Source organism: Pantherophis guttatus, chromosome 6 (assembly GCF_059756535.1).
Source record: "Pantherophis guttatus breed Tessera chromosome 6, ASM5975653v1, whole genome shotgun sequence".
Taxonomy (NCBI): domain Eukaryota; kingdom Metazoa; phylum Chordata; class Lepidosauria; order Squamata; family Colubridae; genus Pantherophis; species Pantherophis guttatus.
In genome coordinates, this window is record NC_142068.1 from 6,807,118 (window position 1) to 6,831,755 (window position 24,638).

The 24,638-nt window shown below is 40.5% G+C and overlaps 1 protein-coding gene across 1 annotated transcript in view; it reads right to left on the minus strand.

The window, feature by feature from the left end:
• Positions 1-953: 953 nt before the first annotated feature.
• LOC148112999 (cytochrome P450 2J5-like) overlaps positions 954-24,638 on the minus strand; it is a 46,746-nt gene continuing 23,061 nt past the window's right edge. Inside the window, exons 3-9 of the mRNA XM_087872419.1 lie at positions 21,927-22,076; positions 21,573-21,733; positions 14,154-14,330; positions 11,267-11,408; positions 8,515-8,702; positions 8,206-8,347; positions 954-1,399 (exon numbers count right to left, since the gene is read on the minus strand). Of these exons, the coding sequence (XP_087728545.1) occupies positions 1,215-1,399; positions 8,206-8,347; positions 8,515-8,702; positions 11,267-11,408; positions 14,154-14,330; positions 21,573-21,733; positions 21,927-22,076 (1,145 nt within the window). The 3' untranslated portion in view covers positions 954-1,214. The remainder of the gene's footprint in view (positions 1,400-8,205; positions 8,348-8,514; positions 8,703-11,266; positions 11,409-14,153; positions 14,331-21,572; positions 21,734-21,926; positions 22,077-24,638) is intronic.

Genomic DNA, 24,638 nt, shown 5'->3' on the forward strand with positions numbered 1-24,638 from the left:
CTCCCCTTGAAGTGCAATCGGAGGCTCCAACTGGCGCAGAGTGCGGCCGCGCAGGTAGTTATGGGAGCGACGTGGAGTTCCCATGTAACACCTCTCCTGCGCGAGCTGCACTGGCTCCCGGTGGTCTTCCGGGTGCGCTTCAAGGTTCTGGTTATCACCTTTAAAGCGCTCCATGGCTTAGGACCTGGTTATTTACGGGACCGCCTGCTACCACCAATAGCCTCCCACCAGCCAGTATGCTCCCATAGAGAGAGGCTCCTCCAGGTGCTGTCGGCCAAACAATGTCGGCTGTCAGCCCCTAGGGGGAGAGCCTTCTCTTTGGGGGCACCTACGATCTGGAACGAGCTCCCCCCGGAGATACGGAGGATCCCGGATCTGCGCACCTTCCGCCGCGCGCTTAAGACTCTTCTATTTTATGGCCTGGCCTAAATCTTCCCCCTTTTAATGTGGAAATTCTAAATTTGTTTTAATTATAGGGTTATAGGTAAGATGTTTTAAATTGGGGAGCCATTTCAGATTTAATTTTGTTTTAAATGTATTTTAATGTTTATATTGTATGCTTTTTAATCTGGCTGTTTACCACCCCGAGTCCTTCGGGAGAGGAGGCGGTATAAAAATTTAATAAATATAAATAAAATAAATATAAGGGGATAAAATGTCATGACACGTCACGTGATGCTGCCATGAAAACGCAAGTGTGACACCCCTGCTTTAAATGAAGCTCATAATTAGATCCAGTTGAGGTTCAGCTGGGATGAAAAATGCATTGGCTGCTCTTGTGTTGTGGATGTTCTGCACTGGGATGTGATGGGAGCATATTTTCTTCTTTTGCTAATTCTCTCAGCATCATTTCATCCCTTCAAGCATGGCATCATTTTGGTCTATCTATGAAATCTGGTTGGGGAACATGGTCCATAGGAGAAATTTAGTAAAAATGAAAAAGATACCAAAAATAAAAGAAAATATGTTTTATTGGCACCCAAAAGGAAACAAAGTTAAAGCATGATAACCTTAGTTTTTTTCACACACATCCTCCCAATCTTTGGTTGACTTATTAGGTATGTTGCATGAACCCAACAATAGGTTGAAGAAGTTTCAGTATTGAGTAAATAGAAGCAAAACACAATATTAAGTGAATTGGTATATGTATGAAACATTTATCGTACTGAACAGCTCTTCTGTATTTAGTTTTATGCTTTTTTGTGGTGTTTAGGTTAAGCCTTTGTGGGAATAGCACACAGTTTATAAGGCTGTGGATGCATTGACACTTTTACAATAGGTTCTTCATTGAGTTCTTTCACTCCTTCAGGCAACTGGAAGCTGAAGGCCTTCAACAGGGTGGTCAGAAAGATAAAGATCTCAATTCTTGCCAGTTGCTCTCCCACACATACACGCTGACCTGTAGGTGAGACAAAGTATAAAGGGAATAATGATCACTTCTCCAAAATATACCCCATCAGCAAGGACACGTGAGAGAAGATATGTAACGGATGAAACACATTTCCCTGTTGAACCTTGGTATCTTCTAGTATTGCTTATTATTTAGCATGTTATTATTTAGTCATAGGAATAGCTTTTTGGGATAGTGCTTTGAATCTGTTGGTGTGCTGATCCATTGATCAAACTGCTTTGATAAATCAGTTCATGAGCCATGATGACACAGTGGTTAGAATTCAATATTGTAGGCTAACTCAGCTCACTGCCAGCAGTTCGATTCTGACCTGCTCATGGCTGTCTCAGCTTTCCATCCTTCTGAGGTCGCTAAATTGAAGACATAGATTGTTGGGGGCAATATGCTGACTCTGTAAACCACTCATAGAAGGCTATAAAAGCACTATGAAGAAGTATATACTGTATTTTTCAGACTGTAAGATACACCTTTTCCCCAGTGGATGGAAATGTCTCTGCATCTTATAGACTGAATATGGCTCTGTTTTTAGCCTCCCAAAACACGGGGGGGGGGGGAGGCCAAAAGCAGGGCTATATTCGAACGTCCTGTTTTCGCCAAAAACAAGCTTGTTTTTGATGAAAATGGGACACATTTTATTAATTTATTATTATTTATTAATTTTATTTCTATACCGCCCTTCTCCCGAAGGACTCAGGGTGGTGTACAGCCTAATTAAAAACACAAAGACAGACAATATTTCAAAATAATTAAATAATAGGCCCAATTTATAAAACCCCGAATTTAAAATCCCATTTAAAACCAATTAAAATCTTTATATTGATAGCCCAGCCTGGCAGAACAACATGGTTTTGAGGGCACAGCGAAATACATGGAGATCAGAGATTTTACGAATTTTGGGGGGGAGTTCATTCCAAAGGGCAGGGGCTCCCACAGAGAAGGCCCTCCCCCTGGGTGTCGCCAGCCGACATAATTTGGCCGATGCCACCCTGAGGAGACCCTCTCTGTGGGAGCGGACTGGCCGGTGGGAGGCTACTGGTGGCAGAAGACTGTCTCGAAGGTACCCAGGTTCAATACCATGGAGCACTTTAAAGGTGGTAACCAACACCTTGAATCGCACCCGGAAGACCACTGGGAGCCAGTGCAGCTCGCACAGGAGGAGTGTCACGTGGGCACAACAAGTTGCGCCCATAACCACCTGCGCGGCCGCATTCTGGGCCAGTTGGAGCCTCCGGGTGCTTTTCAAGGGGAGCCCCATGTAGAGAGCATTGCAGTAGTCCAGTCGGGAGGTGACAAGGGCGTGAGTGACTGTGCGCAAGGCGTTGCGGTCCAGAAAGGGCCACAACTGGCGGATCAGGCGAACCTGATAAAAAGCCCCCCTGGCCACGGCCGTCGTATGTTCTTCTAAAGACAGTCGTGCGTCCAGGAGGACGGCCAGATTGCGGGCCCTCTCTGTGGGGGGTAAAGACTCACCCCCAATAGTCAGCGATGGCACCAGCTGACTATATCACGGCGCCGGGAACCACAGCCACTCGGTCTTGGAGGGGTTGAGTCTGAGCCTATTTGTCCCCATCCAGACCCGCACGGCCTCCAGGCAGCGAGACATCACATCAAGGGCATCGTTGGGGTGGTCTGGGGTGGAGATGTACAGCTGAGTATCATCAGCGTACAGATGGCACTTCATCCCAAAACCACGGATGATCTCACCCAGCGGCTTCACATAAATGTTGAACAGGAGGGGCGAGAGGACCGACCCCTGCGGCACTCCCCATACAAGGCGCCTCGAAGTCGACCTCTGCCTCCCTGTCAACACGAACTGCAAGCGGTCGGAGAGGAAGGAGGAGAACCACCGCAAAACGGTGCCCCCTATTCCTAACCCCCTCAACCGCTGCAGCATGATATCATGGTCGATGGTATCAAAAGCCGCTGAGATATCTAATAGGACCAGGCCAGAGGAGCAACCCCTGTCCCGAGCCCTCCAGAGATCATCCACCAACGCGACCAATGCCATTTCTGTGCTGTACCCCTGCCTGAAGCCCGACTATTACAGGTCCAGATAGATAGCTTCATCCAGGTGCCTGGGCAGTTGTCGTGCCACCACACTCTCAACAACCTTCGCCACAAAATGAAGATTGGAGACCGGACGGTAGTTGGCTAATTCAGCCGGGTCCAGGGAAGGCTTCTTGAAAAGGGGCCTCACCACCGCCTCTTTCAAGGCAGCAGGAAAGGCACCCTCACTCAGAGAAGCACTTAAAATCCCCTGGAGCCAGCCTCGTGTAACCTCCCGGGAGGCCAGTACCAACCAGGAGGGACACGGGTCCAATAAACATGTGGCGGCACTAATCCTACCCAGAACCCTGTTGACATCCTCGGGAGCCACAGGATCAAACTCCTCCCAGATAATGTTCCAGTCAGAGTCCAAGCCTTCCCGAATCCGAGCGACTTTATCATGCAGGAATTGCACAAAATCCTCAGCTCGACCCTGCAAGGGATCTTCCCGCACTCCCCCCCGAAGAAGGGAGTGGGTCACCCTAAACAAAGCGGCTGGGCAGTTCTCTGCAGATGCGATAAGAGCAGAAAAATAGTTAGATTTTGCCGCTTTTATCGCCACTAGGTAGGTCTTGATATAAGACCTCACCAGTGTCCGGTCGGAATCGGATTGACTAGTCCTCCAAATGCTCTCTAGGCGTCTTTTCCAACACTTCATCTCTCTCAGCTCCTTGGAGAACCAAGGAGCCAATTGAGGTCGGCATCAGGTCAGAGGCCACAAAGGCACGACGTGGTCCAAAGCCCCAGCGGCCGCTCTCTCCCAGGCAGCCACCAGGTCTTCAGTTGAGTCGTGTGCCAGGGTCTCAAGAAATGGCCCAAGCTCCGTCAGGAACCTTTTGGGATCCATCAGGCGCCTGGGACGGAACCATTTAATCGGTTCCGTCTCCCTGCGGTGGGGGGAAACGGCAGGAAAGTCCAAGCAAAGAAGAGAATGATCTGTCCATGACAAGGGTTTAATGTCTAAATCCCCTCTACCAAGATCATTCAACCACTGACCAGAAATGAAAATCAAGTCCAGAGTGTGTCCCCCTGTGTGACTGGGGCCTTGAACTAATTGGGTCAGGTCCATGGCCGCCATGGAAGCCATGAACTCCTGAGCCACTTTTGACGCCTCACCTGCAGATGGCAGGTTGAAATCCCCCCATGACAATAAGTCTGGGGGTATCAACTGCCACCCCGGCAATAACGTCGAGCAGCTCGGGCAGAGTCGCCGTCACGTGGCAGGGAGCCAGGTACGTAGTCAGCAAACCCATCTGCAGAGTGTTCCTGCAGGCTGGGGAGGGCAAAAATGGGACACATGAATCGGGAGACCAAAAACGGGCCTGTTTTCTCATGAAAATGGGCCCATATTTCACAAAAATGGGATGTGCAGAGGGTTTGGGAGGCCTGCAGAGTGCTCCTGAGGGCTGAGGAGGACAAAAACTGGATGTGTGGAAGCCAAAAAAACTAATTTTTTCTCATCATCCTCTTCGAAATCTAGGTGCATCTTATACTCTGGTGCAACTCATATTCCGAAAAATATGGTAAGTGCTAGGTGCTTGCTATTCCTAAATAGACAGAATGCCAATCTGAGCAGACCATCTGCTTCCTGCTCAGGAATGCCTGACTATAAAGGTGATCCTTGCATAGGAAGGTTTATAGTAAGGAAGAATGCTATTGGTAATATTGATAAAATCTTAGTCTACCTTATAACTTTTCACTTATAACCTTTAGCACTAGCTAAACCTTTAATAAACCTATTGTTCTTAGTTTTATATACTACTCCATAGGGGTTTACTGCACTCTGAGAGTGATTTACAATGTCAGCACATTGCCCTCAAAAATCTGGCTCCTCATTTTACTGACCTTGAAAGGATGGAAGGTTGAGTCAAATTTGAGCCAGTCAAGATCAAACAGCTGGCTGTGGGCAGAGTTTTTCTGCAATACTGCATTTTAACCATTGCCCCACCATGGTTCAAGCTTTAGCTGAACTAAGCCACCTAAATTCTTTTTATTATAAGATGGATGGCATACTGTATTAAATACTTGTCTTACTATGACCCTGATGATGTATGCAAGATACTGCTTTTAATGATTGTTTTATAAAGATATGTATTTCCATAATATGTATCAATATTTCTTTTTGAAATACATTTATTTTTCCCTGTTGAAGCATTTTGCCTTATTTATTTTTTTTTAAATTTGATTTATATGCCGCCCTTCTCCGGAGACTCAGGGCGGCTTACAATGTGCTCAGCAATAGCCTTCATCCTTTTGTATATTTATACAAAGTCAGCTTATTGCCCCCACAAACTGGGTCCTCATTTCACCTACCTTAGAAAGGATGGAAGGCTGAGTCAACCTTTTGATCCATCCATTTTGATGGATCAAAAAGTTATTCAGTAATCTACCAGTCCCAAAATCTCAGTTATATGTAACACCAAAAAGCCAATATTGAAACAGTTTACTCAGTCCCAAAATTATTTCTCAGGATGCCCAATATTTATAGTTATTTATAGTCCTCAACAGGTCAGCTTACTTCTAAGTAAGTAAAACTGACTGGCCGTGCGGGTCTGGATGGGGAGAAATAGGCTTCGACTCAACCCTTCCAAGACCGAGTGGCTGTGGCTGCCGGCGTCCCAGTATAGCCAGCTGACGCCATCGCTGGTTATTGGGGGCGAATCACTGGCCCCCATGGAAAGGGCCCGCAACTTGGGTGTCCTCCTGGATGCACGGCTGTCTTTAGAAGGGCATATGACGGCCGTGGCCAGAGGGGCTTTTTATCAGGTTCGCCTGATAGGCCAGTTGCGCCCCTTTCTGGATCGGGACTCCCTACGCACAGTCACTCAAGCACTCGTCATCTCTTGTCTGGACTATTGTAATGCTCTCTACATGGGGCTCCTCTTGGGGTACACCCGGAGGCTCCAGCTGGTGCAGAATGCGGCTGCGCGGGGGATTATGGGAGTCCTCTCCTGCGCGAGCTGCATTGGCTTCCGGTGGACTTCCGGGTGCGCTTCAATGTGTTGGTGATCACCTTTAAAGCGCTCCATGGTTTAGGGCCAGGGTACTTACGGGACCGCCTTCTGCCACCAATAGTCTCCCACCGGCCAGTTTGCTCCCACAGAGAGGGCCTCCTCAGGGTGCCGTCGGCTAGACAATGCCGGCTGGCGATCCCCAAGAGGAGAGCCTTCTCTGTGGTGCCACCAACCCTTTGGAACAATCTACCCCCAGAGATACGAGTGATCTCCGACCTCCGGACTTTTCGTCGGGCCCTAAAAACTCATCTCTTTCAGTTAGCTGGTCTCTCTTGATTTTATGATTTTATGGTTGATTTTAAATTTTGATATGGATTTTAAATTGACAAATTTTAAACTATGGGCCAAATTTAATTATTTTAAATCTATTTTTAATCGTACTTTATGTATAAATGTTTTATTTTGGCTGTTCACCGCCCTGAGTCTGAAAGGAGAAGAGCGGTATTGAAACTTGAATAATAAACAAACAAACAAACAAACAAACAAACAAACAAACAAACAAACAAACAAATAAATAAATAAATTATCCAAAAAGTTTTTTCTTCTTCTTCTTTCACCTCTTAAGCAATTATCAGACAATTTTTATAATCCTAGGTGATCCATCAGATTTCACCATGTCTTCTTAAGTCACACAGTCAACTCTTCAATTTCAGTGATAATTCCTGGTATTTGTATCCACTCTACTTAGAAATCTTCAAAAAGTCTCACAATTTGTTCCCCATCAGTCGTGAAGCAAATAAATATAAAATAATATGCAAAAAGGCAGTCTTCCAGATGTTGTCTCCACCTTCTTTTCTGCCTTATCAATCCTCAGATTATTCCAATGTTATTCCCAGCCTTGTAAAAATATAATATATATATTCTTTCACCAGTGGATGGCACCTTCTCCTAAAATTTCAACGTTACACAAAATCTAACAGTTGATTGTTGTTCCAATTTTCTTCAAGCAATTTCTTCCAATAATCAACCAAATATTCCCAGCATTTCAAAATGCCTTTTCAAAATATTACCAATAAAATATTTGAATCCAGTCTTTCTGTATTTTAAAACTTCATATTCTCCCCTTAGGTTTCACTTTCGGTAATTTTTCTCTAAGTATTTATTTGCCACTTTCTCACCACTTTAGAGAGTCTTTCTTTTGGAATTTCTTTTCTTTGGGATTAGATCTCTAGTATAGAAGTTGAAAATCACCTCACCCAGTTCCAGGCCACTGTTCACAAACTGCTCCAGCACATTTCCTTCTTCAGTTGTCCCAGCTTCTCGGTGGCCATAATGGTCACCTCTCCACTTCATTGTTGGATGGGAGGGCACCTCGGATCAAGCAGAAGAGCCGCCGCTCTCCGTGATCTGCAAGGCCCCCCCTCCTTTCTTTGTCATCCCTTCAGGGTGAGTTTAGTGCCTTAGGGCCCTCCAACGATGAGGATTCGGCCTAGGTTCACAGAGCCCCATTACCCACGACCGTCCCGCAGCGATGCCAAACTGGAATTCCTAATCTTGTAGCTATTTTACAGAGCTCTACTGATTACAATCTAAATATAAAATCTAAATGTAATTAATATTTCTTTGTAGTTTAAACTTGGTAGCCCAAGAGGAATTTCAGACTCTCATGGTTTTCAAACTAGAAGGAATTTAGATTCCTTGATTTTCTATTCAGTCCATGATGAATTCAGAACAACTCAATGTTGGGGCGGTCGGAATCTATAAGTGATAAACTGCTTTGGTTCATATACGTACCCATTCCGAAGGGCAGAAACTCTTCTCTCTCTATGAACTTCCCATCCTTATCTAAAAAGTGATTTGGGTTGAATTCTTCAGGTGTCTCCCATTGTTCAGGATCAAAGAGAACAGAACGCAGGTCTGGGATAATAATGGTCCCCTGCAAACAAAGAGATGATTAAACAGAGCAATTTCATAAAGGAAAAAGGCAGAAAAGTTCAAACAATATTGATGAAACATTTGGTTTTAGTTTGCCTTTATGGACCCATATTTGTTCATTTCCAAAAACAGTTTCTGAGAGCAGTGGCTGTTCTTAGCATGTCTCACTTTTGGAATGTGGTAATCCTTCATCTTTACATCTTTTGTAGTTTGTCTGGGAGGCCCAGTTATCAAGACATATTTTAGACGCTGCATTTCATGAATCACAGCATTGGTGTAGGGCAGCTTCTTCCGATCCTGATAGGAAATTGACTGTGAGATGTCAAACACATCTTTAATCTCCTTCTGGACTTTCTCTAGAAAAAAAATGGAAATAGAAGCTTAATTTCCTTCATTTGTTTCCAAATTTTAATCCTTAGAGGCCTATTTCTATCAATGTTCTTCAGAGTATGTGATCTTCTCCTTCAATTTATTACTGGCTTCTGAATTCCTTATCTATTGGAATACCAAAGTTCACAACCCCAACTAGGCCTCCAACCCCAGTTGCCAGCTCATTGACCTTTATGTCACCATTGTCCCTGGCCCACCTTACCAGAGGGCTCCAAATCCATCTCTGGTCTCTGGGTTTTGCACTTCTCCTTCCAATCTCTGACCTCTGATCTGGGACACATACTTCACTTCAAAGGCCCCTGTTGACTTTGGGCAAGTTCTTGTTTCCAGTCCCTGCCAGTGTGTCATCCTTCTGGGCTAGCTTCAGCTCCAGCTCCAAGATAGCTCTTCACTACACCTCTATCAGCCTTCCACCCTCAGGACACACTCTTTGGCATGGCTTCCAGCCATGCAACCCCTTCAGACTGGCCCTGGATCACACTCAGGGCCACCTCTCTACCTCCTACCAGTCCCTTAGGAGTGCGGTGGCACATGCATTTAGAATGCTGGGTTGACAATCACTAGCCTGTATTCGAGACCTGAGTACTGCTCTATGCTTGGGTGAGCGCCTGTCATTTGCTCCAGCTCCTGCTGATGTAGCAATTTGAAAGCATGCAAACATGAATAGATAAATAGTTACCACTTTGGTTGGCTCATTTAGGGGATATGAAAGGCATCCCCAACTGGGCATCCCCCAGACAACAGTGATGACACTGGTTAATACTTTTTTTTTTATTGCAAAAGTTTTACAATTACATTTTCACCCCTTTTCCCCCCCCCACCTCCCCCCCCCAAACTTCCCAACCTCCCTAACCCTCCCTAACCCTCCCCTCCCCCCAGACTTCCCTATAATATACTCATAACTGGTAAAAAGAAAACACAACAACAACAACAAAAACCCTTAATATAACACTTATATGTAAACTTGAACCCCTCCCTCCCCTGTATAATTTTTCTCTTTACCTCATTACATTAAAATATTTCTAATACATTATTTTCAAATAAAAGCTATTTGATACTTTCTAGTTTGATATTTGTTCTGAACATATTCTATCCACCTTTTCCATTCCCATTCATAAGTCTCTTGTGAACAATCTTTTAAGTATGCTGAAATCTTCGCCATCTCTGCAAAACTGGCCATCTTCAAAGTCCATTCCTCAATAGTGGGCAAAGCTTCATTCTTCCAATATTTACCTATCAACAATCTTGCTGCTGTTATCATATACAATATCAATTTTGTTTCACCCTTAACTATACCCAATAAAAACAGTTGTGGAGAAAATTGAATTTTTTTCTTCAAAACATTCTGCATGACCCACCAAATTTTTATCCAAAAAGCCTTAACTTTCCTACAGGTCCACCAAACATGATAATACGTAGCATCCAAACATTCACATCTCCAACATTTTGGCTGAACATTAGGGTACATACATGACAACTTTTTGGGATCTAAATGCCATCTATAAAACATTTTATAGAAATTTTCCCTCAGGTTCTGCGACTGTGTAAATTTAACATTCTGAACCCAAATTTTTTCCCATGTTTCCAACATCACTGGTTCTTCAAAATTTTGTGCCCACTTAATCATACAGTCTTTAACTAATTCAGTTTCTGAGTCCCTTTCTAGCAAAACATGGTCCTAGGTTGGCTCTCCCTGTCCACCCCAAATCTTCACTGGTTGGCAGGGTGAAAATACAAGTCTCAGCTGCCTCTGGACTCCAGATCAATCCCCTGTCTTTGCCAGGCCATCCCAGTTTGGTCCCTTCAGTCTCTGGACTCCAGTCAAATAGCAGGAAAGGCAGTAGCAGGGCAGGAAGAAGATAAGGTTAAGGGGAAGATTGAGGGCTTCCTTTGGTGCTCCAAGTGGTGAAGAATCTCCCACAATTTCCCCATCCCTTCTCTTCATGGCAGGGAGCCTTGTGTCATGCATCTGCTTGCTCCCGCCATCTTGATTTATTATTGTTCTGAAATTTAGTCTTGTATATGCAATTTAGTCCAGAAACAAGTAACAAATCTGAAAACCACGGTAGATTTCTATGTTGAACATGTTAGATGTTTCAGATTTGTATTGATTCCAGTTTTTAGTTCCTTGCCCAACATTTTATTGAGAAATCAAAGAAGGCTCTCAAATTCTTTCTGTGTATGTATATATGAACTCGATTGCAGAAAATATGACTTCAGCAACAAAATGGTCAATGCCTGGAATGCACTACCTGACTCTGTGGTTACTTCCCCAAACCCCCATAACTTTAACCTTAGACTGTCTACTGTTAACCTCACCCCATTCCTAAAAGGTCTGTAAGGGGCATGCATAAGTGCACCAACGTGCCTACCATCCCTATCGTACTGTCCCCAAAAAGGATTTGTATCCTTTTTCTGAATTCATAATCATGTTTATACTTATATCTGTTATCTTACGTGTTTGACAACATAATAAATAATAATAATGTTATGAGAATGGCACTTGTTCCCATTGCCAGATATGTCTCACCTTGGATGTCAGGATGATTGGTCAAGAGGAGCAGAGCCCACATCAGAGTAGTGAAGCTTGTCTCTGTTCCAGCAGCAAAAAAATCAAAAATACACTGAGCCAGGTTTTCTTCATTGTAGGTAGAGTTGGGGTCCTTCTTGCTCTGATGTTTAAAATGGACAATGAAAATTACAACAATTCTAAGAAGATTTTTTCTGAAATCTCAACATCTTTTTTGTAATGTGGTGACCAAAACCGGATGCAGTATTCCAGGTGTGGTCTTATTAAATATTTTTAAAATGGAACTAATACTTCATGTGATTTTGATTCTATGCCTCTGTTTATACAGCCAAGGATTTTATTAGCTTTTTTGCCTCACACTACTAACTCATGTTTAAATGATCATCCACTAGGACTCCAAGGTCCCTCATGGTTACTGTTTTTTAACCAGATTTCACCTAATCTGTACTTACTTTGGTTTTTCCTGCCCAGGTGTAAAACCTTGGTTTTCTCATTTATGTATTTTTTTTTTTAGTCCTCAATTTATAACTGTTCATTTGGTGATTATTCAAAGTGTCCTCAGCACTGAAAAATGTGACTTATGACCACTTTTCATATTGTTGCAGCATCCCCATGGCCATGTGATCAAAATTCAGGTGCTTGGCAACTGGCATGTATTAATGATGGTTGCACTATCCTGGGGTCATATGATCACCATTCGTATCCTTCCCAGATGGCCTCTGACAAGCAAAGTCAGGGGGGAAGCCAGATTCGATAAATGATCACATGATTCATTTAACCACTGCAGTGATTCACTTAACAACTGTAGTAAGAAAAGTCATAAAATGGGGCAGAATTCATTTAACAACTGCCTTGCTTAGCAACAGAAAGTTTGTGCCCAGTTGTGGATGTACATCAAGGACTAGCTGTACTGGATTCTTGTGAGATATCAATAAGCTTTCACCAAACCAGTGCAACATCACGAAGAGTTATGGGACAAATGACACAATGCAGTCCATCTGCCTATTGATGGAGAAGCATCTTGAGAAACAAAACACCATAGATACGGCAGTCACTGAGCTAGAAAAAGCACTTGATCATGTACCACATGACCTATTTCTTTCCCATCCATAAATGGTCCAACCACTCACCATTGCTCTTTATAATTAGTGTGGACACTGTGACCATAAAGCAACCGTGGATGCTGTTATATACTGATGATACCATGATGGAGAGTGAAAGATGAATTGAAGCATTGAACCATCCTTGAATCATTAATTCAAAGGTGGAAAATCTACCTTAATGGTTTAGGAATGGAGGTCAGTATTAAGGAGACTGTATATGGCTCAGTGGCTAAGACACTGAGCTTGTTGATCGAAAGGTCAGCAGTTCAGCGGTTCGAATCCGTAGTGCCACATAATGGGGTGAGCTCCCATTACTTGTCCCAGCTTCTTCCAACCTAGCAGTTCGAAAGCACGTAAAAATGCAAGTAGAAAAATAGGGACCACCTTTGGTGGGAAGGTAACAGCGTTCTGTGCACCTTTGGCATTTAATCATGCCGGCCACGTTACCACGGAGTTGTCTTCGGACAGCACTGGCTCTTCAGCTTTGAAACGGAGATGAGCACTGCCCCCTGGAGTCAGAAACAATAGCACATATGTGCGAGGGAACCTTTACCTTAAATGTGGTGACCAGACCAATGGCCCACTCAAGACTGATAGTATCAAATTGTAAATAAAGTGATCCACTATAACTTCAAATCAATAACAGTTGCTCTTTAAAAAATCAAATCTTTTTCTGAAAATGTTGGAGAGGAGGACCTTTAGTCCTTGTTTCAAACTGTTTTACATTTTTACTTATGGTCAAAGCTGTGGAAGGATCTGTCCTTTTCCGATCATTTCAAGATAAGTTTAAGTTTACTTTATTGTCATTGCACCTTGTACAATGAAATTAAATGCCATCTTCAGTGTACATCATACATAAGAAAACTATAAATTAAAAAAAAACATCCTTTACATTCTAATTAAATTGAGGACCCCTGATACTGCATTAATATTACACTATACAGTGCAACAAGTGTGATAAGTATGTGTGTATGTATGTATGTATGTATTTGTCTAGTGCAAATGATTTTTTAACAAATTTATTTATTTTGTCAAGTATGTACAAGATAGCAGGGATAAGTATAAGCATGATTATGAATACATGAAATGGGTACGAATAAATGGGGACAGTAGGACAGGGATGGTAGGCACATTGATGCGCTTATGCACGCCCTTTAAAGACCTCTTAGGAATGGAGTGAGGTCGACAGTAGACAGTCTTATGTTAAAATTTTGGGAGTTTGAGGATGTAACAACAGAATCAGGTAGTGCATTCCAGGTATTGACCACTCTGTTGCTGAAGATGTATTTTCTGCAATCGAGTTTGTATCTATTGTGTGCTCCGTACAATTTTGTGTACTAATCAAAAATCCCTGTTAATATAGTGAAGGATGTGTGTATGTCCTTTTATTTTTACAGTTATAATGTACACTGAAGGTGGCATTTAATTTTGTTGTACGATGTGCAATGACAATAAAGTAAACTAAACTAATTATTTTCCTTCTTAATGGAATTTCTTTACAAAAAAAGAGGAAAGAGTGATAGGCATACATGAGAGGATGACAAACGAAAATAACTCTAACTTCCCCTACAAAGAATTTCTCTTGTTTAAGTTTAAGATTGCAGAGGTACAATATAGCCCTTATTTAGAAGCAATCTGAATTAAAATGGGCTAAATTCAGAATAGGAATTGAATGAAAAAGAAAAAAAATCCAGTGAAGACAATTTCAGTAGTCCCTCCTGTTTGCTTATAGCAAGGAATATAGTGATTCCTTTTTCATGTATTGAACCACAGTAAAACCATACCTTCTCCATCTGTAGAAGGTAGTGATCAATGAAATCTTGAGGCTCATGCAGAGCGCTGGATTCCTGGTGTTTTTCTATTTCTTGCTTGGCAAAGGAATGGATTGTCTCTATGGAAGCCAAGGCCTCCTTGTGAGGACCTGGGAGGTAGCTCATTAATCTTGGGAACATAATAAACATCTAATAGAAATGGAAAAGGAAAAGTTTATTTATTCCCCACTACAAATAAAGAAGGCTCTCAGAAGCTCACAGTAATAGACAGCACTTAATAGCTAAAAAAACCCACTACAAGCACATTAAAATATGGCAAACCATGTTTTAGTGTCAGACCTCAAAAGTCCTCCAGAAAAGCTGTTCCCAAATTCTTCCAGAAAAGAATTATGTTAGAGGCAGATTGATTTTTATAAAGCTATTATAAAATTCTCTCATTCTCTCCAGGAGCCTTTCTAAATATGGTTAACCATGGCTAACTAATCCGTTCTTCAAAAAATCTGGATTCACATGCCAAGCTAAAAAATGAATTAACTACATGGATTGGATTTTCGGTTTGCTAGGTTTTCATAAGGGAATAACAGAGTTGGGAGGGACCTTGGAGGTCTTCTAGTCCAACCCCTGTTCAAGCAAAAGACTCTATATCATTTCAGACAATAGTTGTCCAATCTCTTCTTAAAAACCTCCAGTGATGAAGCAGCTGCAATCTCTTAAGGCAAGCCATTCCACTGGTTAATTGTTCTTCCTGTCAGGAAATACCTTCTTAGTTCTAGTTGCTTCTCTCCTTGATTAGTTTCCATCCATTGCTTCTTATCCTGCCTTCAGGGGCTCTGGAGAATAGCTTGACCTCCTCTTCTATGTGGCTGCCCCTTAGATATTGTAACACTGCTATCATGCACCACTACTCCTCGTTTTCACTAGACTAGATATACCCAAATCCTGCAGCTATTCTTCATATGTTTTAGTCTCCTGCCCCCAATCATATTTGTTGCTCTTCTCTGGACTCTTTCCAGAGTGTCAAGATCTTTTTTATTTCATGGCCATATTGTCAGATGTAAATGCCTTATTCCCTAATGTGTAAATAATGTATATATGGGATATCAGGGGTTAACTTATTCTTTGTTTCTTAATGTATTCATAATTCACCACTCCTACTCTTGGCTCCACCCTTTGTATATATAAGGAGCCACCTTCGCCATTTTCCTTGCTTCTATCTGTGAATATTCAGTGAATATAGAATGCCTACTATAATTAAAGAGAAATATATTTGAATCTCTAACTCTAAATATTATTATTGAGTCTGATCCTAAAAATATTGCAACAAACTGGTAGCAGAGGATGGTTAATTGACTCAATAAATAACTAAAAATGTCCAAGAAAGATAGGCCCAACACCAGGGCCTACAGCAAAGAAATAGAAACTGAACAAGAAATAATCAACGAATCCACAAACGCGATTTCGAGAGAATCCGAAGAATACACCACTGAAGAAGAAGAACTAATAAATGAAAATGATGGCCAGGAAGAAATCGAAATAGAAAATAACGAACTCAGGTCAGAGATACTAAAGATTTTAAAAAGCCAGAAGAATGATGAAAGCCTCATCGCGAACCTCCAAGAAATGCTGAAGAACAGCGAAGCAGCGAGAGAGAAAAACATCGCTAAAGAGAAACCCAAAGACCAAAAAACTGTGAGTGATGCGACTACAGAGAAAGTCGTTATGAAAAAGAAAAGATGTGATCCCGCGCGAAATTTTGAATGGCAGCCATCTTGGTTTCAACAAGCCTCCAAAGTGAGCGAAGCAGAGCCAATCAAAATGCTCAGTTCAAAATTTCTGGCGCCAAAAACGTTATCAGACAACGAAAGTGAAAAGGAGGATTCAAACTCTTCGGAAGAGCCAGAATCAGAAAATGAAAACGACTTAACGAAATCCCAAGTAAAATCAGCAATGAAGACGCTTTTTGCCGCATTCGGGCCAAAATTAAAGATTTCCAAAGCGCCAACGAAGAAACAAGCGAACAAGCCGATGCTTCAAGACCTGCACGCTCCCATCCTGACTTCGAGAACGACGACGCCCGAGCCCAGAGAGCCATGTCGATTCCGCCCTACACCGCAGACCGAAGCAAGTGCCAACGCACCCAAAAGAAAGAAAAGAACAGCCGCCGCCATCAGAACTCCTAAGACCGAGCCAGAGACCGACTCGTCTGAAGAGGAACGGAGCGAGCGAGCTGCAATGGAGAGAACCTTCCACGACGACGTCAAAGAAGAAATGAACAACGCGCATGTGCGAAACTACGTAGACGGTCCGGAAAGACTTGAACTGGCCAGAGAACCGCGCAGACTCGTTGCGAGCATTCCCATGCCGTTTTGCAATTTTCTACACTTGCGAGACCACGGACTGCCTCAGGTTGTAAGTAATGGACAAAATAATGTGGGTAACTTACCCAGTGACTTCCCAAAACTTAGAGTTGATGGCATTAATTTACAAGAATGGTATCAACAGCTCCAAGTTGTATTTATGAAAGAAAATTTACTATTCTTTATCACTAGTCCCCCAAGAAGACCTTGGACTTTAAAAATAGATTGTTTACACCATAAGGCATTTTTCTTAATAATATCTAGCGTGTCTCCTGCAATGTATCATAGCATCAAACCAAACCTAACTGTTTCAGAAATAATTCAATGCATGTTTAATTTGTTTCACAGCGATAGTGTAGCTACCACCACAAGAATGTCTAAGGACTTCTTTTCTTCCAGAGTAAAACCAGGGGTTTCCATAAGTGAGCATTTAATATCTTTAAACAAAATAAGAGCTGAGCTGCATTTGAGGGGGGAAGTGATTTCAGATCAAACAATGAAAAGTGTTATTATCAACTCACTTGATTCATCATGGGATAGTTTTATGTCACACTTAGACACCATCAATCTAGGATATTTGTCAATAGAAAGTCTATCTAACAAATTGATAGCAGAAGACAATTCAAGAAAAAATCGTTATAGCAATCACACAGAACACAAACCTTTTAGGAAGGTAGCTTTCCAAGAAAAATATAATGAAACCTTTAAATGCCACAATTGTGGGTCCAGAGAACACAATAGAAGAGATTGCCCCAAAATCTCAAAAGAAAGACATAGGTCAGAATATAGGAATAAATACAATTATAGACAGTCTTCCACAGACAGACATAAATATAGAAGCCCACCAAATTACAGAGAAAATAGAGGGGGCAGAGAAAATTCAAAAGAGAGAAAATCTGGTTCACTGAATGGACTAAATAAACAAGATAGCACCAAAACGCAACCAAATGAGAACAATAATTGGCTTATTGATTCTGGAGCAACTAATCACACCACTAATAACAAAAATATATTGTCTTCATTTACAGAAGATAAGTTTGTAATAAAAGTAGCTAACCAAGAAAAAGTTCAAGTACTAGGCAGAGGGAATGTGACCTTGCCTGGTCTAGGAAAAATAGAGGGGGTATTGTTAATACCAGAAATACCTCATAACATACTAAGTGTCATAAAATTAAGCAGAGATTCTGACATCAATATAGTCTTCTCAAAGGGAAAAGCAACTTTAGAGAAGAATAAAACTAATGTAGGCACTGTGATGATTAAAGGAGGCCTACCCTATCTGATAACAAAAGAAAGATGGTTACATAACATTGATTCAAATATGGAAGATTGCATTGAGGCAGATGATGAAAATATTAGTAACAGTGACAATGATGAATGTAAAATATCTCATGGTCACACAGATACACACAATGAGAAGAAACCAAAAATAGGTAAACCAATACATGACGAGTGTGCTCATATCTTACATAGGAAGTTAGGACATGCAAGTTTTCCTGTAGTACAAAAAATGATTGAACACGCTGAAGGTGTCAAAATAAAAAATTGTGAAAATTATTTGGAATGCTCAGTATGTAAATCTACTAAATTAAAAACTAGTCCCAGGCCAAAAAAATCCACCAGATCAACTAACAAAATTTTTGACTTAGTACACATGGACTTAGTTGGTCCATTAACTCCATCAATCACTTATAGAAAACGTTACTTCCTAACAATAGTAGACGATTATAGTCGCTATGGTTTTGTTTACACATTAAAACACAAGGATGAAACCTTTCAAAAATTTAAGGAATTTTATAAACGCATAGAAACACAACATAATATCAGAATAAAACAAATTATGACAGATAGGGGATGTGAATTCATGTCTAAGGAATTCTCCCAATGGTTAAAGGATAGAGGAATGTTACATTACACATCTAGTCCATTTTCTGCGTTCCAAAACGGGATTGCAGAGAGAAAGAATTCCACATTACAAACCATGATTAGATGCACATTAGAGGATGCTGGTTTAGGCAAACAATTTTGGTCAGAAGCCCTACATTATTCAAATTACACTCAAAATAGAACCTGGTCCAGTATTGTGAATAAGACACCAAATGAGGTGATGTACAATAGGAAACCAAAATTAGCACACATGCACATATTTGGGGTCACTGCAGACGTACACATACCCAAACAATTGAGGAGAAAGGGAGAAAACGTATCCAGAAGATTAAGATTTATGGGATATGAAACTGGCACCAAAGGGTACAGATTCATTGATAATAATAATAAATTTATAGTTTCCAGAACAGCTGTGTTCCATGAACAGGCCAACTGGTCTAAATTACATCTTAATGAAATATTTCCGAATAAATGCAAGGATACCAAATCTCGTGAGGAAGGGACGATAGAAAATCAAAATATTAACAGAAGCAAAAACAAAACCAAAACATGGACAAATAGTAAACACAAAATAAAGACAGACACATTAACAAAAAAGGAAGCAAGATATTTGCATGACTACCATAGCAAACCAGAAAGAACTATTAGGAACAACAGAAATCAAATACCAAATAAATACAAAGATTACATAATGCATATGGATGGTGAACAAATAACACCTAATACATATGAGGAAGTATTAAAACTACCTCGTGAAGAAAAAGAAAAATGGGAACTAGCTATGAAAAAAGAGATGGAGAGCTTACAAGGATTAAATGTATTCACACCTGCGATTGCACCCAAAGATAAAACAATTATTGGTACCAGGTGGATTTATAAAATTAAGAATCTAGAAGGAGGCAATACCTTATACAAAGCTAGATTGGTTGCACAAGGTTATGCACAAAAATATCCGGAGGACTATACTGACACATACTCCCCCACAGTAAGAACAGAGAGTGTTAAAACAGCTCTAGTAGTAGCATCCACACTCAATCTTGATGTATTCCAATATGACATACAGACTGCGTACCTACACGCAAAACTAGATAAGGAGATATACGTAAGAGCACCTCACAGTCAATACACTAATAAAAATGAAATTTGGCTATTGAACAAGAGCTTATACGGATTAAAGCAATCTGGCAAAAGATAGTACGATTGCTTGGTAAAAGTACTTAAAACCATGGATTTCAACGCTACCACTGCTGATAACTGTTTCTTTGTCAAAAAGAGTGATGATCACGTTGAGTTTGTATTGATCTACGTAGATGATATTTTATATATAGGAAAACACAGAGAGAGAAGAGAAATCTTTGTAAACAAGTTAAATGAACATTTCTCGTTGAAATCTCTAGGTAAAATAAACAAATACCTTGGTGTACAAATTAACAAAACTAGAAAGGGTTTCAAACTTACTCAGAAAGATAAGATTATTGAACTTCTAAACAAATGTAATTTAAACAATGCCAAACCCTGTGACACTCCTATGCAAACTGATTTCCTTAGAAATACTGATGAATCTTCCCCTGAATTCAAGGATAATACATTCTATAGATCAGTAATAGGTTCACTTCTTTATATATCTAATTGGACCAGACCAGATATTGCATTACCACTCAATTTATTATCAAGGCACGTTAGTAAACCAACAATGTATCACTGGGAAGCTGTCAAAAGAATTTTAAGATATCTGAAAAGTACATTGGACTTTTGTCTAGTATTAGAGCCTAGTGATAACAAAGAACCAAGACTTACATGTTACGCAGATGCGGATTGGGCTGGAGATACATCATGCAGAAAAAGTACCTCTGGTTATATTTTTCTGTTAAATGACTGTCCAGTTTACTGGTACACTGGTAAACAAGAATTGGTAGCCACTTCAACCACAGAAGCGGAGTATGTTTGTTTATCCAAAGCTGCAAATAATCTTGTATGGTTTAATGATTTAATTTCAGATGTTTGGAAAAAACCTGCTTTGCCTTTTGTTATGCATGAAGACAATAAAGCGGCCATTGAAATATCTAGATCCGATGCCATTGGACAAAGATCCAGACATATAGATATAAAATTTAAGCATGTGAGACAATTGTCCCAAGATGGATTTATCAAAGCAGTACATTGCGATACCTCTGAACAATTGGCTGACATATTGACGAAGCCTTTACCTTCTAAACAGCACAAATACTTAACTTCCAGATTGTATGTATTATATTGTCCTGAATCTGAATGTAATTGGTGTTGTATAGCGAACCGGCATTTAGAGGGGGATTTGTCAGATGTAAATGCCTTATTCCCTAATGTGTAAATAATGTATATATGGGATATCAGGGGTTAACTTATTCTTTGTTTCTTAATGTATTCATAATTCACCACTCCTACTCTTGGCTCCACCCTTTGTATATATAAGGAGCCACCTTCGCCATTTTCCTTGCTTCTATCTGTGAATATTCAGTGAATATAGAATGCCTACTATAATTAAAGAGAAATATATTTGAATCTCTAACTCTAAATATTATTATTGAGTCTGATCCTAAAAATATTGCAACAGATATAAAACTGGATGCAATATTCCAAGTGTGGTCTTACCAAGGCCTTGTAAAGTGGTACTAACCCTTCATGTGATTTTGATTCTATCCCTCTGTTAATGCAGCAAAAGAAGTTCTGGATGGAAGCCATGGGTTTAAATCAGAATGAAGCAGATGTTGGTTTGGTATTAGGAAAAAATTGTAAAAACTGTTCAATGACGGACTGACCCAGGAAGTGGTAGACCATCTTTTCTAGAACTGTTTAAACATGGGATGGACAGCCAACTGCTGGTGAATACTGAAATGATGGATTCCTTCATTGGCAGAACCACTCTGGTACAGAGGTTAATGCACAAATTAGAAACTGAGTATTAGTCCCAACTCAAGCACTCAGTCAATTGGGTGAAACTGGACCAGTCCCTCTCTCTCAGACCCTGGGAAGTGGGCAATGGCAACCCACTTCCAAAATCTTGACAAGAAAACTTAAAAGACTTGTCCAGTCTACTGGGAATAATAGTACAAAAGATGATTTCCAAGGCTTCCTCCATGGATTCCATTCATGATTACATGAAAATACTGAGGGAAAGAGTTTTGCCTCTTTAATAGAAAACATGACTCACCAAATGAAAAAAGCGACCACTGAATTTCACAATACTTTGAAGGGCTTGAATTAACTTCTGGAAGTTTTCATCTTCAGGGGCAAACTGATGCCCAAAACTCAAAGCACATATGACATTAGAAACTGCATTTATTACTGGAATTGATGGGTCAAAGGGCTGTCCTGCAAATGAAGATATTTCATAATGAATTATTAAAGAACAGGACTGCTACAGGATGAAAAAAAATTATTGGGAACTCTATCAATTGTTTCAAAAATGTAAAGAAAAATTCATATCAAATACACATATCAAATACACATTTCTTGTTCAAAATACACAGTGGAAAAATGTGAGCCATTACCCCAAATTACATACCCTTTGTTTCTCTAAAGATCTCCACCAACATCTGAGCTGCGTCTTCTATTTGATGCTCAATGCTTTTCTTGCCCAGGCCCAGCTTCCGCAGAGAAGTGATGCCAATGTGTCGCTGCTGTTTCCAGGTGTGGCCATTGGAGAAAATAATTCCTGAGGGCATCAGCAGACAATGATAAATGATTCCTTATAACACTCATATTTTTTAAAAAAAACCTTATAACACTGCCTTGTCAGTATTTGTTAAAGAGATCAGAAAGACAGCAAATTGGTTTGGCTATCTGGATTCGAGAGCAAAGCTGCAGCCAATAATCGTTAGCACATCTCCTGGCTGTCTGTTGGACTTTGCTATGAGCAGCTCGCAGAACCTGTAGATTGCGCTCACTGGAACAGGCTTTATATGCAATTAAAGCTCTCATTTTTTCCTCGATGGCTGGCGTCAATTCCTCTGAATGGGCTTCAAACCAATCTGCTGTCTTTCTGATCTCTTTAACAAATACTGACAAGGCGGTGTTTTAAACGGCATTCTTTTTATTTATTTATTTATTTATTTATTTAAAACAATACATCAAAAAAAAAAGAAATAGTCAAACAAATGATCGCGACAGGAACTTTACATGATATTTACACTTTCTACGGTATGTAGGCTTCAGTCAGATTTAACATATATTAAACATAATCCTGGTTATACTTGACTTTTTGGGCGTCTGTTGTTCAACCAAACATACCATTTGTCCCAACATTGGAAATATACGGAGTCCTTTTGATCTCTCAATGCTTTACTCAGCCTGTCGGCTTCCGCATAATCCAAAATTTTCTCCAAAATCTAATCTTCAGCCGGCAGGTCTTTCCCCTTCCAATGTTGGGCGAAACATATTCTTGCTGACGTGGTGATAAATACACACAGACACCATATATTTGTGCCTATGTTGTCTGGCCTGATGTTCAGTAGATAGTACTCTGGTTTCAGAATTAGGTTATAACCTGTGATTTCCATGATCCATGCCTGTATAATTTTCCAGAATTCAGTCGTCCTGGAGCAGGTCCACCACATGTGGAAATAGGTGCCAATCTCCCCACACTTCCAACAGTTTGGTGAGAGATTTGAATACATTTTAGAAAGACGAGCAGGTGGAAGGTGCCATCTATACAGCATCTTGTACACATTTTCTTTGTATGATGTTGCCCACAGGAATTTCATATGTTTAAGCCAGATTTCTTCCCATTTTGTCATATCAATTGGATAGCCAATATTTCTCCCCCAGGCAATCATAGAGTCTTTAACTATTTCATCCCCTATCCAATAGTCTATTAAAAGTTTATAGATCCTTGATAACATTTTGTCCTCTTTTCCTAGAATGATATTGTCCAGATCATGCTGATTCAAATTAATACCATCTTGTTCCCTATCTTTTTTTAAATTTCGAGCAAATTTGGGCATAATGTCTCCAAGAGACTCTGTGTTGAGGCTTTGTTTTAAAGTATGTATTGCTAACGCAAAAACCATAGTAGCAGCAAAACTCCAGCAGGCATTGGCCATTTTCGTTCATCTTCCCGACACCGAACTGACCTCAAGAAGTGGGCCAAGAACTATAATCAGCTCCAACTCTGGCATTAAAATCGCCAAGGATAAACAGTGGTTCTTTCAGGGATTTTCTTGATAGTAGCAGCCAGATCATCATAGAATTGGCCTTTGGATTCTACTGAATATGATAATGTCAGTGCATATGCGCTAATAAGAATAACCAGCCCTGTTGATGAGTGGAGCTGCAAAGGAAGAATTCTTTCACTTCCTGCAGCAGGTCGAGTAATGGATCCTAGTAACGTGTTTCTTTTTTTTCTTTTTCTTTTTTTTCTAATACACAAATAAAATATACAATCCTGCCACCATGGTATAATATGATTACATTGTCCATAAGTATAAAATCATTCCTTTATACATACATATTTGCCATCATATATATACATCATCATATGTCTATTCTATCCCACCTTTTCTGGACCCAATCGTATCATACTTTCCAACTGTTATAAAATTCTGAATCTTTTTTACCATTGATCAATCTAGTTAGTCTATCTGATTCCGCACACTCATTAATTTTATATATTATTTTCAAATCTATCGGTAAGTATTGATTTTTCCACTCCTGCGCATACGCTAATCTTGCTGCAGTGATAATGTGAATCAACAAGAACCATATATCTGACTTAACATTCAAAGGTTTTGCCCCCAATAGGAAAATCTCAGGTCTTAATTCCAAATTAATCTGTGTAATTTCCAAAATCCATTGCCGTATTTTTTTCCAATATTTAACCGCCTGCAGGCAGGTCCACCATTGGTGAAAATAGGTTCCATTGCTGTAACCACACTTCCAACAGCAGGCAGATGTCCCGGGAAACATTTTAGCTAATCTCGCCGGGGGTAGATGCCACCGGTAGATCATTTTATATATGTTTTCTTTATATGAGGAGGCCATGGTTAATTTCATATTTTTCAACCAAATCTGTTCCCATTGCTGGAAGTCAAGGGGATATCCAAAATTTTGCCCCCATGCTATCATACAATCCTTCACTACATCCTGTCCTATCTGCAGAGACAATAAATATGCATAACATTTAGATAATATCCCTTTCCCTCCTTCTAATAAGATCTTATCCAATTCTTGTCTTTTACTGTAGATTCCTTCACTATGTAAATCTTTTTTATACCTGGAG